This window comes from Egretta garzetta, unplaced genomic scaffold (assembly GCF_000687185.1).
Source record: "Egretta garzetta isolate BGI_Z169 unplaced genomic scaffold, ASM68718v1 scaffold539, whole genome shotgun sequence".
Classification (NCBI taxonomy): domain Eukaryota; kingdom Metazoa; phylum Chordata; class Aves; order Pelecaniformes; family Ardeidae; genus Egretta; species Egretta garzetta.
Window position 1 is genome coordinate 1,826,177 of NW_009260760.1, and position 18,444 is coordinate 1,844,620.

General features: G+C 39.1%; 1 protein-coding gene across 1 annotated transcript in view; it reads right to left on the minus strand.

The window, feature by feature from the left end:
- The window catches only part of OSBPL6 (oxysterol binding protein like 6), a 50,536-nt gene extending 35,929 nt beyond the window's left edge, over window positions 1-14,607 (minus strand). Inside the window, exons 1-2 of the mRNA XM_009646035.2 lie at window positions 14,506-14,607; window positions 947-1,042 (exon numbers count right to left, since the gene is read on the minus strand). Of these exons, the coding sequence (XP_009644330.1) occupies window positions 947-1,042; window positions 14,506-14,607 (198 nt within the window). The remainder of the gene's footprint in view (window positions 1-946; window positions 1,043-14,505) is intronic.
- Between the last annotated feature and the right edge of the window lie 3,837 nt (window positions 14,608-18,444).

Genomic DNA, 18,444 nt, shown 5'->3' on the forward strand with positions numbered 1-18,444 from the left:
GGGAACACAAGCACAAAACACCACACAACAGCCCGGGACAGATGCAGTATGCCCCAGGTATTGGGAGTAAGGGAGCCACTACCAACAGCTTTCTTAAGTAAGTCTTTTGGACTGCAAAGTATTTCTTTTCCAAATAAACTGAACGAACCATTTCATTTTCCCTGCATGAACAGAATGTTTCCTTTTGAATTTGTTTTACCAGTTCTGTTTCAGAACTTACAGACATTTAATTTCAGGTTTTTCTTTTCCACCAAATATTCCATCATAGCTTCTTCAACTTTTCAGTAACAATCTTACTTTTTTATATGAAGTACCAAAAATTAAGCCTTCTTTATGTGGAATTAGACTTAAATGGAATCAGTTATTCCAAATCTGAGGAATTCAGCCAGGAGGAAGTTGACTGCAAAGCACCACACACAAGGCTGCACCTTTCACGAACTGGTGGTGTTATCCCTACAGTTCTATCCATTTCTCTGCCTCAGGAAAGGAGGTCCCAACAAGAGACCTTAGATTTCAAACTTTAAGAAACTACCCACAAAGAACAACATTAGGACATATTTTTTAAATTAATATCATTAATGATTTGCTGCACTTTGGGGCTTGGATATGATTTGCTCTACCTTAATAAGAGGATTGGACTGGGTCATTTCTTGAAGTCCCTTCTAGCCCCATACTCTGAGATTGCAAAACTTGTTCCTGGGGGCCATCCATGGGCAAAAAAGAACCAGACCACCACCACCATCCAAATCCTTAATTTTGTCAGTATAACATCTCCTAAAGATTACTGGCCCCTCTGACACCTCAGCTGGGGAATAGGAAGCTCCAGGGCAGGCTGACGATATACTCAATGGTAGAATCACACAAAACAGTAACACGGTTGTTAGTCCAGACCCTTTGTAACTACAGAGAGAAACTCATGACCCAGATTACACCCATTACAGTTTACCTTGGATAGAGAGACAGGGTCGCTTTCAAGGAACTGCTTGCTTAAAGAAGGGTCTGTGCTGCCCGAAGAAGCCTTCCGCTCCAAAATATGAACACTCTAAAAAAAAAAAAAAAAAAAAAAAAAAAGAAAAACAGGTAATTCAAGATAACAACTTATCATTCAATGTTACTTTTAAAAATACATATTAAGTAATGAATGAGTGATCATTATACTCCTTATATAAATATCAGCACCATGGCTCAAAACATACGAAGCGCTACCCCTGCATCACATACCTGCACAAATAATTTGTCTTCTGAGGCACTACACTTCACTTTCCTTCCTCTCTTTCTTTTTTTATTATTGGTTTTTAAACTAATTACTCTGTTCAGCCTAGAAATGACTGGGAACTAAAAAAAGCCAGGAAAGACAAGTAATGTAGTTCTCACGCAGGTATGCAAAGCGCTCCTAGCCAGACCTATTACGTTCTCTGCTAAGCTACAAGACACTGAGTATACCCGCCACGCACTCGGCACTGTCCTACATTCACGTCTGATGCAAACCATTGCACATATGGTATTACCGCTTCTAATATATTCATTACTACACCTTAGCATTTTGTTACTGGCTTCTCAACTGAGGTGAAGTAACTCATTACACGAGTGCTTTTAATAGATCACAGGTTTTCACAAGCTCAGTTACTGGGTCTCAGCTGATGGGCTTCCCAGTGAACATTTATGGAACACAGTGATCTTAAAACCATTACAGCTGTTTTTACAGATGACAATACTATAAAATTTTATATCTTCAAAGCACAGTACAAAACCAAAATGCATAATGTCACAACTAGTCCTGAAAAAAACGCTATTCTTGAAAGATATCTAAAAATGTAGTCCCATTTTCCAGAAATGTTTCACTCATATTTTGTAAAAGAAAAAGCATTTTTGCCTCAGGAGAAAATAACCACGTTCTGCCTGCTTGCATTTGCATTTCATTCTCTGTTGAAATTTTGCTACATCTCATGTTATTATTTGGTAAGAATTCTACCACCACATGTCAGTAGTATCTCTTTGGCATGAAATAAAACTATTTAATTGTTCTCTTTCAATTTGCAACTGTGAATGAGAATAGGAAAATATCAGGATTGTCTCTGTTGTCAGTGGAGATTAATAGGCATCCCTGCCACTACGCAACAATAATCGGCATTTACTTTCAGTTACTTTTAATTTAATTTTACAGTGAAGACTGTGAAAAAGAAGCAGTATTATGCTACCTGCCACATTCCCCTGGGCCAGCCAGGAAAACCTTTGTTTAGCTTTGAAATCCTCTGCTTTATCAAAGAAAGGCCAGTCTTGTTACAATGTCTATAACTAATTGGATGAGAAAAATGTTTGTATTTATTTAGCACAAGTTCCTACGTTACATGTCACATAATTTAATATGCTTGTTTGAGCTGAGCACCGCAAAGTTACTAATGATAAACTATAAGGTTTTCTCATGGAATAGATGAAATGCTACTTACACGTGCAGGATCACATTTAAACAATACAGAAGAAAAGCTAAATCTGCTCCTCCAAGGAAGATTAAAATGTCACTTGATTAGCATAATCAGGACGATTCCCAACTTTCTTGCCAGTTTTGTTTGGCAGGCAGGAATCCCTCCATCTTGAGATGGAGCCATGCCCAACACAGATGTTCTGAAGGTCTCCTATGTAGCAGCCCGTGCAGTTTGTTGTTACATAACTGCAATTTCATTTTCTACAATATTTAGAGTGGAGTAACCCAACAGCCCCAGGCTTGCCAGATTTCCAGTGACATTTCCAATCACATGATTTTAAGGCAAGGAGGTTTTGCGCCCTTTTTTTTTTTTTTTAATCAGCCCTCAGTCATTACAGTTCCACTTCAGTTGAGAAATACATTATTAGCTAACAGCACTTTAATGAATGCTGGACTTATTCAGCTATGTCTTTGGAAATAAGAAAATGAACACTTTTAAAATAAAATTGCCTTCTTTACATTCCTTACTTCAATAAGCGTTGCCTTGTTGTCTGTAAGCGTCTGCTTTCCAATTCTTTTCTGTCATGACCACCATTACACTGACACAAAATCACTTTAAATTTGTGACATGTCTCTAGCATAACATTAAGAGACATTACTTGGTGCAAAATGTTTTCCATTAATGCATGTTATTTTTCTGCAAAATTACAGCTAGAAATTACACAGTTATTTGATGTTTTGAAAAGCAGCTATTTTTATAATGCAGGAGTTTAGTTATTTAGCATCACAGAAATAAAAATTATTTAGATCTTGAAGTTATTATCATGGGGGTTTTTTTGTTTTGTTTTAACAAGAAAAACAGAGTTGGTAAAGGAAAAAGTTACAAAAACCTGAAGAGAAGAAAAGGAAGAAAGAGGCAGATCAATACGGCTTCTGGGTTTTGTTTATAACCAAACAGAAAAATGAATAATACATTCATCCAGGCGTATCAGTCAACCCAGTACTCTCACTCCTCTCATCCCAAGAACACAGGCAGAGAAAATCAGCCTCTGTGTTGCTCCATTCCAGACTCCCCTCATGCTTCAGGATTACTTGTGTGCTATAGCTGTCTTGGCCTGGAGAAAAACGCCAGCACCATCAAATTCTGTGTGCTCTTGGAAATTAAGTCAACAAGATTACAAGTGTAATTGAAACTGCTCTGTAATTCCATTGCTAAATCTTAGTCCTAACCATCATCCTTCCTTCAGCTTTGAGATTATTCACAACATACATTATATATGTGAGCACACATTTGCCCCCAAATGCCCCTAACAAGCCTACACACCAGGAACACAAATGCTGATTCTGCTCTGCATTTTTTCCATCCTGCTCCCCAAAGACACATGAGGGAGAAGGAAGCTGATGGAGAGAATAACAATATGATGTTTCCTATTCTCCTCTTCTCGGGAGGGCAAGAATGGAAAACATATTTCACAATATCTTTCTATATATCTTGCCAACTTCGTTTCTCAGTTAAGAGTTCAGTGACCCATTTACCTCATCCACCAGAACAAATACTAGCATGTGGAGCACCTGGTCCCCATCAGGCCAGAGGCTGAAGACCTTAACGTTTCTTAACTGAATTTGATTTCCCATTAAAAGAGAAGACATTCAACTGTTTTCAAAGGGAAGGCAAGGAAAGACAAGAGATACTGGGTAAGTAGAAATAGGAAATCCAGTGAAGGACAAGTCTGGCACTGATGCCTCCCCTTTCTGCTTCGCTGCTTAATTACTAAATGGAGTGAATTATATTTAATGCAATGAGTTCTCTCTACCTCGTAATTTATTCATTTCCAAGAAAAAGACAAGCCAGTGAGGAATTTATCACTCACATTGGACACAGACTCTCTTTAGTTCAGAAACGTGCACAACATGCGACTAACAGTTCATTAGTGACAAAGATTTGGTGGGTCAGTTTGTTTGCTCACAGCATTCAGCACTCTTCAACGCCCATAACCACGGGGCCTTACACATACGCTGTTCTACAACAGTAATTCAAAACAGAGCTTTTCTCTCTGGGTTTTTTTTGTGGGGTTTTTTTCAATCCAAAGGACTAACTGGTGCATCTTTTATTATCTGCTGTTCACTGGCATTCTTTCTGCAGCCTAGCTACCCCCACACAGACCCATGTTCTTATTTGAATTCCCTTTAGTATGAAGTACAATGCTTAATTGCTTTCTCTCAACTAAAAACATAGTATTCTCCACTTATCTGAAATACAGCAGCTGTAATAAGGTAGACACAGGTGCAGACATAGCAGTTTTTACTGCCTTTCAAACAAAGCTGTGATATATGCTGAGTTAACCTGCAGTCTTATTTGCAAAGGGAATAACCTTGAAACTTGCTTTTATCTTAGGCTGTTTCTCAGTCAGGTCTGGCTTTTCTTCTGCTGAGGAATAAAGACAGAGTCTTGAATATCATTGTGAGAGAAGGGTGAACACAAAGCAAACCAACCATGTCTCCATCAACTTATTTGTCCTTTCTTCTAGCACATTATTTTTAATTTGTATAAAGCAACCACAGTCCTATTCTCATCCTCTTGGTCTCTCCTACTGACACTGCTCCATAGCTGTTTCCAATAATCTTGGCTATCAACCAACAGACAAAGGAACTTAACAATACTTTATGAACAGCACATGTAGTTAATCTTTTCTTCTTCTTCTTGTAGCCCATGCTCCTCTTGTACAGAAATGTGCTTAAGAGCAACATTTTCTCTTTGTAACCTTTTTACTGAAAGACAAGTATATCTAAGCAGCAGTTCTGTAGCATATTAATAACACAGAGGTATGTATGTCTCTACTTCTTTCCTGGGATATGCAACATAAACACTTCTTGTGTTACAGAAATGTCAAGGATTTGTTAACTCAGGAGCTCTCTGTCAGCCCTTTCTGGAATGCCAGCTTTGTATTGTACGTAGCACTTCACGTCAATGCTTTAGGCTCTGGAAGCAAAGAAGCCTTTGCTTTTCAAGACACTTTTTGACAAACCCTGAAGAGAAATAAGCTCTTGCTCCTCTGAAGAGCTTCTTGGGAGAGAAGCATTAGCACAACTGGATAAAGCAGAAAAGAGCTATCATTGTAACAGCAATTTTCTCTTTGCCAGAGCGACGGTTTGGAACGACTACCACGTTGCAGCCTGATTCTTTAATGACAATCTTCTCCTTTTGCATTTTAGATTTTGACATGCTTTTCTCAAGCGGAGCAAACAGATAAATTCACAATATCTGACAGAGGGAATTCAAATGTTCGCTAATGATACACAGCTTTTTTATGACTATTGAATAATCACAATTAAAAGGATTGATGTTTCGCTAAATAGTCTCCGGCTAACTATTTTATTAGTGCTGATATAGTTAAAAAAAAAAAAGGAGGGAAAATAAAATCACATACACAAAAGAAAACCATTCCTTGATATGTTAATTTGTTAACTAACGAAAGCATTCTAGACATGTTGAATAGCCATCTTCAGAAAATATATGCAGTTTTCACTTTAATAAATGGTTGCAGGGCGATCTAAGGTAACACAAATTGTAGGCCAAAAAGTTTGACATTCACCTAAAAAAGTGTGTACGTTCAGAAAAAGAAGGCCCTTTCTTCCTGGGGCTCTCTTTCACATCCAGGTGTAAGCTACCTACTTAGACTTTCTCAATATCCTTTAAACTTTAATATATGCAGTAACAAAAATACAGGAGCTAGGAAAAAAGGGGGTTGGAAAATTTTTAATCAGGTTGTTTTGTTTTGTTTTTTTTTACATCAAATCTTATTTTACTGGGGAAAAAAAAAAGAGTTTGGATGTAACAGCTTCATTTCCCATTCCAAGATAAAGTATTTAATAAAAACAGGAAAAAAAGAGGCGTCAGAACAGCAAATAGCTTTACCTAGCACACATTTATTCTGCCTAATACATGCGTATGTCTTGAATGTGGATAATCCCAATGATGCATGAGTGTCTTGAAAACAGAAGCCTTCATATCATACCTGCTATCACCCTCCCTCCTCTCCTCACTTTTGTGTCTTTCCTCTCCACTGAGGAAATGAAAATAAACTCATGCTTCTCTTTCTTCTCCCCCTTTTGTTTCTCAGAAATCCTAAATGGCACTGCAGAAGAGTTGCACTTCTTCCCTCTGAATTCATGTGAATTCATTCCTCACTGAGCCCAGACAGCCCATTTTGGATCAAGTTGCAGTAAGAAAAGGAGTGCATATTATGATAATATCAATCAATGTTGGAGGACACCTGAATTGTATGAATATGCTTTTTTTTTTTTTAAAACGTACAAGCTAACCTTTTTGTTTTCATTCTCAAGGAAAGCAAGAAATGCTCATGTAGGTATGGACGTGCATGCATGGTAGAGGGGAAAAACAAGACAGGAGGAATTCAAGAGTGACCGTGTTCTGAAAACACCACTTTAAATTACCTGTCATAATTTGCACGGGTAATTAAGCTTTTATGTGAGCAATTTCCCAGGTTTTGTAATAGAGGGTAGCTACACACACCATTTCTAATCAAACTGACACAGTTTAAAAAAATAAATCTTTCTTCATAGCACATACCTGAACTTCAGCATTCTCCATGCAGTCTGTAAAGCACTCCTAGAGGCAAAATAACTCAGCAATGCTCATGAAGCTCAGAGAACATATACATGGCCCCGTGGGACACCCTGGCATGCATGCTATCACTGTCAAGAACCAAACCAAGTCTCCTGCCCAGCCTTTTTTTGCCCTCACTGGTCTTTCAGACATTGTGCTGGCTTGCCTTATAGACCAGGCTATCTGTCTCTCCTTGACTGCTCCAGCCCATTTTATTTCTTCAACACCTTTAAGGCCAAGTCTGTCTTAGAAAGAGGCAGCATCTCCCTCTATTATTCTCCAGGACTGTACTCTGGGAGATCTTGTCTCCAAACCACTGCAGATATTACCAAAGGCAGGGGCACTCATGATCCAAGCATCTATTGATTGGAGAGGGCCCACCCAGTGTACATGCACCCAGATGTACTTCTTCTGGTTGCCATGTATGTACCGTGTAACTTCTAGGCAGAAATACAGGCACAAGATGAGGGGCATCTGCTGTATGGCTGAAGGCTGGCTTCAGAGCATACAGAAAGAGAGCCTCATGCATCCAGCCTGTCCTGGGCTCCTGGGCCTGTATTGCTGCTAACATGTGCCAGCAGCCCTGTTCCCCAGACTTTCAATGCACCCATTGGCATCGGTGCCTGGGGGGGCGCCTGCCTTACCCCTGGGGTCAATCTGTACCAGTTAGCTCCAAGTCTCACTTACACAGGTTCCTACCCCATCCCAGGACAAATCTGTAGTCCAGAGAGCTTCACTTTGAAAGCCTTTATCTTCTTCTGAAGGTCTGATTGTGCCACATGTAGACGTTCACTCCTCAAGGAGTTCACGGTTATCCATTTGAGTGATGAAAAAGGAATCTAACAGGCCTGAGATTTATTGTTTCATTTAAGACAAGGGCTATGGCATTGCACTTAATCTAACATTCACATGGGTGTTCCAAAGCTTCAGAAGTTACATTGTTCCAAACATTTTTTTAGATACTGAAGACCTACTACCTCCTGAACCTAAGGAACATTTTCAGACTCTATTATAAAGGCACAGAAAAAAAAAAATGTTGTAGAGTCGCAGCCGCTAACCAATTTAAAGAATAATTGCATGGTTTTGTTAACAGTTTTGCCATTTCATTCTTTGGCTCCCTCAGAACATTTGCTGGCTCCAGTGAGTTGTTGCTTTTAAAGTACTTATTTAACACTTCCTGCTCTAATGCTGCTTCGATGGTATTATGTGAAGAGAGGTAATTAGGAAACAGAGCAAAAGAGAATTACATCACTGTAATAACTTGGCATTTAGTAGCATCTTCAGTTTGAAACTCTCGGAGAGATTAATAATTATTATTGAAATAATTCTCACAAACTACTGAGAAGTAAAAATGCTCTTAAAAGTCTATGCTTTGCTACAGAGCAAAGCTAGGAACAAGGCTCCATGTTCTCAGGTCTGTACCACACCTACTAGACAAATGTCTATCCCTGCTTTCCTTTCTTTTAAAGTCACAGAGAGACAGGAACAAGTGAAATTTACAGGTAACCACCAATAATTTTTCCCAGATGTCACATCAGGCTGACAGCAGTGAGCAAGCATGTAGGTTGCTGCTCAATTTAAGAATAAAGAAAGGAAATAAATGTGCTCAGAATTCTCTTCCACATGAAAAATATTACATTATACTGTATTGCACTCTTGTATGAGCAATGCTGTCTGAGGCACACTGGACAGATAGGCAGGCACAGTAAAAATGCCAATCGATTATATTGTCTTTTTTTATGAGGCAGAAATCTATACTGAAGCCACAAAAACATCCTTGATACTGTCTTGCTGATCGTAACTGGTCATAAACAATCAGAAAGTTGAGTTTGAGGCATGTCGATATATTAAAACCAAAAAAATAAACTACATGAGCATGAACACTCCCTCCTATCCCTTCACAACCTCTCACACATCTAACTGTTCTCAGTCTCCCAGAAAAAGCACCAAAAATGCTTAAATGAAACAGGACAATGAAAAGAGAGAGACTCTGCCAAAGGACCTTAATTTCCAGGCAAGATGGATCTGTGTATATGATGGAACTCACCCTGCCAACCTAGCCTACCACAGGACAAGCATGACCGGCTGCGATCCCATAGCTGCTGCCACCACAGCTGCTCCTGCCGTGACCCTTCCCATTGGCACCGCTCTGCTACTTCCCCTTGAGCTGCCAGGAAAGGTCTAGCAGCAATGGAAGCCAAAGCCCTAGCAACAGCAGGTCTCTCATCTTAAGCCCCAGCATTTTGCATTAAGTAGCTTCAGTCTCAAATACTACATCGCTGGGACAGATAAAATTGAATATGCTATTGCTTAGCACAACCACACAAAAAGATATTCCTAAACATCAAGCAGTTAGAACAAAAGATTGTTTGCAACTGGGGTTTTTTTTCGCCCCCTTCTAAACATCAAACAGCTCTCCCAGATACTCCTGGTCACAAAACAAACACCTCTCCCCTTGCTTTCCTTCTCCCTACTCTACCCTTACTTTTTCAGCCAGTTGTTGTTCTCCCTACAAACCCATTCTTGCTTCTTAGTTTCATGTCCTAGAACTTCACAAAGTATTTGGTTCACCCAGTCCTCTCTCCCCGTCTCACTTCTTTCACCTATTCATTTACCAACCAAGAGTTTCACTCTCTAAATCGAGTACCATTTGCTTTCTCTGCTGCACAGCTGAGCACTCCACTCCTGGCACTTCTTGCTCCCCCCTCCTGCGCCACCCACTTGCTGTGGCATCCAGATTGCCCCTGTGAACCCAGCTCCACAGAACCCAATGGCCCCTGCTGTACATTTATGAAAATTTTGCAGCTCATTATCTCCTGGGAAAAACTTGATGGCAGTTTTCTTAGCCAGGAGACTTCGCTTCATAATTCTGCTTTTACTCTTCTTAATGTTAGTGGAAAGCATGAAACTCTAGATCTGACATAGAGCCCTTGGTATTTTCCTGTTATGCACATCTCTTGTCATTATGCTTTAGCATTAGTTGATGAAAGAGACAACAGACAAGTCACCTCTCTTTCTGCTCCCAATCTACGTCTGCCTCATCTAATCAGCACTTTATGCTAGCGATTGCCTTTTATTACGTGCTTAATTCAGCGCATAGCACTGTGAGGCCTAGACTTCTGCTGCATCCCTATATCCAATTCACGATTATTAGTCCTTTTTTCCAGGTACCATACATTTCACCTCCAGATTCACCTACTGCAATAACTTTTATAGTCTTCCAGTTACTCCATAAACTAAGGTTTGGTTAAGGTTGCTGCAGACAGATGATTCGATACTTCCATCATCTTTAAAGCCTTTCTGTCTACAAAATGGTGACACCCACCTTAGCAAATATCGCTTTCAGGGCAATTAAAATATAATGTTTATAAAAAGCTAACTAGGAATCTTCCAGCACAGACCTCTAGGCAATACCAGAGCCTTAACTTTGCAACTGCACTCTGCTCCTGAATTTCAAGGCCAGGTAAACATCTTCAGTTCAAACCCATCTCTTTCTGCATCCTTTGAGTACACCCCTTTTCTTATTAGTCGATATTGCTCTCACAGGTGGAAAAAAAAAAAAAAGAAAGAAAAACAACAACACATTAAAATCTGAAAAGCAGATGATTGCTGCTCTGGAAAATCTTTTTTTTCTTCCAAAGCCCCTATCTTGCACTCTTTACATATGGCTGAAAGACAATAGTCGTCTGAAATATGAAAGCTCTCCCAGTAGAAAGGTGACCACGCAAGGCTAAATGCAATAAAACTAAAAGCTTTTCTCCTTTTGCGTTTGCTGTGTGGGAAAAGAACCAAGGATTTGTTGAAACAGCGATCTGACAAAGAGAAACAGAGCAAGAGCTAACAGCTGATCATCCTTCCCCCCTGAAAGACCAAAAAGAAAATTGAGATATTAAAACAGAAATCCTCGCATTTAAAATAGCAGACATTGCTAAATCCACTTCACATCATGTATCATGTGCCCTTTAGATGCTGGTCAGTAAAGTCAAAATCTTCCCTTTGTTCACAATTTCATTATTATTTCTCCTGCATCACTCCCTCTTGTTTAATAGCCTGGGGTCAGGCCCCAATTTATCACACTGCACACTGTTAACCCTATAATGTATTTACTTCTTTCTGCCTCCTCAGCACAAGATTACTGCCCATGCATTGCAGTGAATGTATAATGTATTGCAGTCTGCAGTATGACTTGCATACTTGGTCAATAAATAAAATATGGAATATTTATAAAGAACTTATACCCATCAAACTGAATACATAACATATGATTTTCTCATATTCAGCTATACTTTCTAAAAACAGTGTTAGTTGTCCTCCTTTTTGCTGTGCAGCAGAACATGACAACCTTTTCCAGGTTTCACAAGGGATGAAAAGTGAGGATCTCCCTTTCCAGCATGGCCCACAAAAAAAGGCTGTCCGAACTGCAGCTTTTATGCTCACCTTTGTATGGGGACTCTTAGCTTTCTTAGGGAGATCCCCTGACAGTGGAAATGACAGGGCTTCTATGCTCTGCAACAGCTCCACAGTAGGAAAAACCGCTGCTGCCCCATGCTAAACTATTCCTTATCGAGGACACCACAACTGCCCTGCCACCCTGGTCAGCACAGGGGTTAAACAAAACAGGTTGGTCCTGGGCCTTATTCTACCTAATAGTCCAAATTAACCACAATTTTGATGAAAATGAATGACACTAAATTTCCTATGAAGACGAAAATCTGAACTCAGTTTTTTGGCTATTGCTGGCTTCAGTAGTCAGTTCATTTATCAGTTACTTAGTCATGGAGCCTGCAAATTGGCAGCTTTTGCTGACTGCTAATTCTCTTAGGTGAGAATATCTTGCACAAATAAGAAAGCTACATTAAAATGCCAGCATTATATACAGCATGACATTTTCTACTCTCCCTGAAATGATTTATCATAGTCATGTTCACACTCATTCAGCCTCCCGCACCATAATTTATTGGGAAACTGTTCCATAATTGCTGGTATGACTTTGACAAGAATTATAAGATGAGAAGACTTCAGTCATTAACCATCTAGAAATTATCAAGTGTTATCCTCACACATGACAACAAAAGCTACGTTGACACTTCATCCAGTCACATCACTTTCCATATCCATACATATTACCCCTTCAGGAAGGGTGCTCCTCTCCCAGCTGCTACGAAGAGTCCAAAGAGGCTGCAAGACAGAATTTTCAAGCCTTTTCAAAGTAAAACCCAACAGCCTCCGAACTAAAATCCCCTACCCCCTAGCTATCACTGCATTTGGGGGAAAGCCTGTGAAAACCGAAACATATACAAATAATGCCACAAGCAAGAAAAGAAATTAGAAACACAATCGTTAGAGTAAATGGTATGATGAAGCTAGGTGATTTACTGTGTCTACATGCACAAAGGAAACATTCGTGTGTGTATTTCCCTGGATATAGTACCATCGCACCTCACACTGTGTTGCGCGCTGTAGCTCGGTTTTACTGCAGAATAAATTGCCCATCCATTCATTCTCCTGGATATTTCTCTGCCTTTAAAACTGAAAGCGCTGAGGCAAAAAAAAATGAATGCCTAGCAGTAGCCTTTCCAGTCCACATTTACATGCCTAAATATACTTGTTAAGCATCATCAGACATTATTGGATCCAAGAGAGCTCTGGATGCATCACACCATTGACCTCTTCAGCATTATTTTAAAATCACGCTTCACGTTTCAGTGACCAAATATGGGCTTAAAGTTAAAGCATCCATTTCATTATGATGACAGGTATACTTTGCTCTACCCCGTTGCTATAGTAACAAATATGGTAGCCATTAGATTTACGGTAGAATGCATTCCCCAAAGGTAATTTTTTTCATTGTCACTTGCATGATCATACCAAACTACCTAATTACAAAGAGAACGTAGAGGATATGCTGTTAGCTGAGTTCAGCAGCTCCTACAAGTCTTGCATTCACCTTCTTTGGGTTTAAATGTGGGAGATAAAAGATACTGATGCTTTAAACAAAAGATGTCAAAATTCTTGCTCCAGATGAACTAATGAAAAATTAAGAGGAAATCGTACGCTAACCAGGACTTAACAGAGTACAGCTATCCCAAATTCTGTGCAGCATGAAAGGGAAAATATTTATCACCTGTGAGAACATCATTTTTGGCTTCACTGAAATGCAATGGAAATTATTAAAAAAATTCCAGACATGTTTCCTGCCTGTTATCAAATACACATCAGAATTCTTCTCCTGGTTTAACATTTTGAACATACCCTATGGTGAGACTATTTACATTGAAAGCTGTAAATGTTACAGTTTTCATCAAAATTCTCAATTTTTATAAGTCAGGTAAGGGAAAAAAACCTACTACAGCAGCAGCTGAGAACACAGTGTCACAGCTGGCATACACGTAGCTGGGAAAATGTTCTTAAGCTACAGTCATTCAAGGAAATGGATACCACAGCAAACAATTAAATAAGTCCTTTTCCTGCCTCTTTTCCTTGTCAAGCTGAAAAGAAGCCAGTATTGCATCAATGAAAATATTTTCACAATATTTTAAATTATAAAGTTGTTACATTCTTAGATTTTATACATTTCTTTTCTAAACACAATGATGTTAAACTAACTCAGAAGCTGATTTAGCGTTCAAGGTTTCCATGGATCAAAGTTTTAAAGTATGTTTCTGTTCCAATCAAATTTTCAGTATGAACCTTTGCATCTGTAAATATACGTGTAACAACCTATCTGAAATCTAGAGGGTAGCTCTGATACTTTCTAAAGTGCTCCCAGTAATGCTGGGGCCAAACTGTACAGCCGGCCCTCAAAAAAACACAGGAATACCTAAGTTGTTTTGAGGGGAACTAATATAACCCTCATCTCAAAGGGATCCTGGGGAAAAGAGGTATTCCATTCACATAGACAAGGGTTTCTTGAAAATGGAAGTCTACCATAATGGACTAGTACTATATGACATGGGACAATCAGTGTAAATTTGTAGTAAACCAAATAATAGTTAAAACATTAGGTGCTTCCATAAAGGATGAACAAGATTATATTTAAATTGAATTCCACTATCATCTTGTAAAAAGATAATACATCTCTGTAGTTAGATTTACAAAAAGAGATATTTGCAGAATCAATGAATCAACACGAATCAACCTGAAGCAACTGTAGGTCCATGCTGCCAAAGAAACCACTTCCCAAAAGACTTCAGAGCATGTTTCCTACTTGTCCACGTGATTATAACCTTTCTGCTCTAGCACTACATATAGTGCTCATGTTGCTTTTGAATCTTTTTCAAACCACTTTAGAAAGTGGGGAAAAAAATAATTAAAAAAATCAACAGTTCTTGGCTATAGTGATATCATCCAGTGCTATAAGAAGGGGAATTTAGAGCTGGTCAGAACAAACAGCCACATTACAGGAATAAATGAATCATTTCACCAGATGTTACAAACATCTAGGTATTTTCCTTACCTGCCTCCTGTCCCTCTGAGACGATGATGAAGAGGAGGCACTTCTATGTGATGGAGTGGATGTTTTATGAGCTGGAGATATACTCTTCTCCTCTGAACTCATCTTTGCAGCAAACTTGTAGTAATGATCTTGTGCTCTTATCACTCATGTACAAAAAGGCAAGGGATAGTCTTCTGCATTCTTCTGTTTCACAGTTGATGGACAGCCAAAGAGGAATTCAATCTCAGCTGAACTGCACCTTAATAAAGAAAAGTGTGAGACAAAGAGTGAATGAATACACCCTTGCTCCAAAGTAGCTCTGCAGCAAATAAATCTGTTGACAGTCACTATATAATCCAACAGATCTCCCAGTTTTTTACTTTCCTTCCTAATAATTACCCAGTACAAACACAAATACATTGTTCTGCATTCTCACAGAAGAAGAAAGTAGTATTACCTTATTTCAAAAATCCCTACGGAAAGGCTTAAGGAATTTACAGCAATTCTCAGGCAAAGTTTACAAATCCTTGGCAAGGGGTTGTTATCCCATCTTGCATAGTATCACAACATTATCAAGTAACTCTGTAGGACTTCCCGTACAACACAAATGCCACCAAACACCTTGTTATAATCAGTACTTCCTAAAAATCCTGCAGTTAGATTAAGGAGTCTCCAAGTTGTTTTTTAAAAGCATGTCCCTCTTTCAAAGAGTGAAGTTGAACCTCGGAAAAATGGGAGGAGAGGTGTTGTTTTAATGTCTTTCAGTTCTCACTACCCAAGGCTATTTAGCTGGCAATAAATTAATGTTCCTTAAGTTGATTTTTGCCCACAACAGTAATTGATCGGCAGTCTCCCTATCTTTTTCTTGACCCATGAGCTTTCTTGTCCTATTTTCTACCCCCTTGCTACTGATGCAGAGGGGGAGTGAGTGGCTGGGTAGGCATTTGGCTGCTGGCCAGGGCTAACCCACCACAGCTACAGGGGCCATTCTCTTTCCTGTTTACTCAGCCACTGCAAGTATTAGATGCTTTCTCTCACTTACTTCTCTCTACCCAAACCTTTCAATTCCATCCAAGAACAGAAAAATAGTTACTTAGAGCAGCACAGGGGATATTTGTGTCACTAAACAGCTAAACACTACCAAAATGTTGGAAGCACATCACCAGTACATCATGACAGTTCAGGAACGGAGTTACAGGTCTCAGTGCTTAACAGATTACTTTGATCTTGCTTCAGCTGATAGGTACTGTGTCTGATCTTCCATAAACCTTAAATAAAATCGTTCCCTGAATGATGTCATCTGCTTGAAGCTAGCATCTATCTTCACCACCCTCTCTCTAATTTTGAAATAGTGCCCCACTTCCACATAGACTGCGATGACAGCACACCAAGGGTCAGCACAGCACAGCTAGCTTTAGATGAATGTGGAGAAAGGTGCTGTCCTGCACCATTTTAAATGAGATCAGGACAAAAATATATTAACTAACACTCAGGCATGACTGCAGGCTCAAGGAATTATGACATACTGAAGACAGCTCTAGCTTCTCCATTCACGTCAAATACCCATGCAAGAATATCATCCTGAACCCAGATAGTCATACAAAGGCAGCTAAATAATTAATTATATTGTACCTTGCAGCCACCAGCTTCCAAATACTGCACCCTAACAAACACCTTCCTGCCGGAGCTGAGATCTGTGGTGACTCATAAGCGACAGACACCTTTTCTGCTTGCTGTACTACAGAAAGTGGAATGACTTCACTTTATTAGTTACCAGCACTTTTGCAAGTATGAATCTCATCTATATCTTGACTCCCCATCAAGGAGTCTCCCACAGAATTACAGATCCTGCGTAATATCCACAGAGCATCCCAATGGCACAACTGGGAGGACACAGCTGTTCCACCAGCAAAAGCTGCCCACGTAGCCTGAACATCTTGATAAATTCTCCATTCTTTTCAGGATGACAAGTTTTTGTTAGAAGAAGCCTAAGAAGATGCGTGGTTCTGGAGTTGCTAGAGCCAGCTACAAGACAGAGGTTGCAGGAAGAATGAAAAAAGCTGCACAGCACATTAGTTTCAGAACTTCAGAGACAAACCATAATGAAGCTTCACCCAGACATTGGCTTTTCCTTCTCTCCTAGCATACCAGGGACTGCTGATCTGGTTTAACAGCATTTTCATACCCTAGAAATGAATTAGGCAAATTTTAGCCAAGGAGGTGTCCCAGGAGTGAGGTCTCAAGTCTATGCAATTTTCATATAAATCAAAAATCAAGTTACAAAAACTAGAACACAAAAATTATAATCCTAGTTCACAAAGGTGTGCAGAACAGTTGAGTTATTTAGTAGCTACATGGAAAAATTTTCAGTCAGTTTCAGCTATGAGATCAGCGAAAATTTTGTAGCAGAGCAGCCTTCAGGCAAATGAAAATCAAACCCTTTTTTAAAACATCTGATCTTCACTCAGTTGACTCATCTGGAAAAATCTATATTTAGTGTTGGCACAGGAGGACAGTGATCTGGCACTTCAAGTGTGTTTTTAAGGCTCTCGGGAGTGTAGGTGCTGTTATAAGAAGCAAACACAATGCTAGCAAGCGGTGCACAAGAAAAACAGTTCTGTAAATAGTTGCCAGGTTTGAGAGCCTGTGAAGTCTGGGCTTTTTTCTTTTGAAAACTATTTTAAAAAAATAGAACAGTGGCTTACACCTGAGCCAAACTCCACAGTGGTTCTGTGGCATTACCAAAGCGTTAAGAGCTGAACCTAACCAACAACTTGCTCAAACCACACTGATTTATTGATAGCAGTCTCCCAAAAAAAGATATATAAAACTAAATCATCCCCCTTCACACTACAGCAAGCAAACATTTCTTCTCACCCTATTTAACAGCAACAGTAACTTCAGTGCAAAATTGCTATTACTTATACCTACAAATTTCTGACAGAGAAACAGCTCAGAGTTAAAGGTCAAAAAAAGGTAAGTGGGATATTTCAGAAAATAAGCACTGTAAGCACAACAAAAAAAATTAATGCAAACTAGCAAGAGCCAGCATTGAGCTTTTTGTTCTTGTTCTTGCATACTGAATTTGGATTCTGTTTCTCTATATTGCTAAGAGTGTATCTTCCAATTTTGGCTTAAAGGTTGGGTAATACATCTTTTTTAGAGCGCATTAGAAGGAATAAATGTAGTGAAATTGATGTAAAGAGACACCAGGCTCTCTGTAACTAAGATTGAAGCAAACAATTATAAAACTTATTTTTTGGCCAACAAATTCAATTCACCAAAATGAAACCAATGCTTTCAAGACATTTTTCATGGGCTTTTTGCATCAGTCACTGGCAATTTTGCTATTGACTTCTAGCGGAAACAAAAGCAAGCCATATACCATGGTAGAATATTTCTAGAAAATAATAGAAAAATCTAAAACTATTTTAAAAACCTCTTTCCTGACAAAGACCAAAACATCTCATTGTATGAAGCCAATTTTATCATCTCTTTATTTCACCGCAAATATGTCTTCAACCTGAAAGTATATTAAATTATTTCAGTTGGACAACTCCAAAAGAATGGCATTATCTGGCATAAACAAGCATAACAGTATTGGCCATTCGTTATTAATTGCTGCTTATCCAAATATCGTTGACCTGTAGGGTGCATTTTGCACCACACCAACTAAATCCCTCATGAACTGCTCAAAGCCACCTGTCAGTTTAGGACCATAAGTCAATTTGACCCATCAAATGTGACCGTGCATTGGCTTGCCTCAAAGCTGCTTTGCCATGAGTTCCCAATGCAGCAAATATATTTACTGCTTCCAGCATATAAGAAGAGACAGGCTTCCCGGAACATGAAAACCAGACACTACAGGAAGATTTAGGTCATCACAAGAGTTTTGTCTTCCAACTTTTCTCGCTGGCATTTTAACTATTTTGGATTTAAAACATCATTTGCAATTTAGTA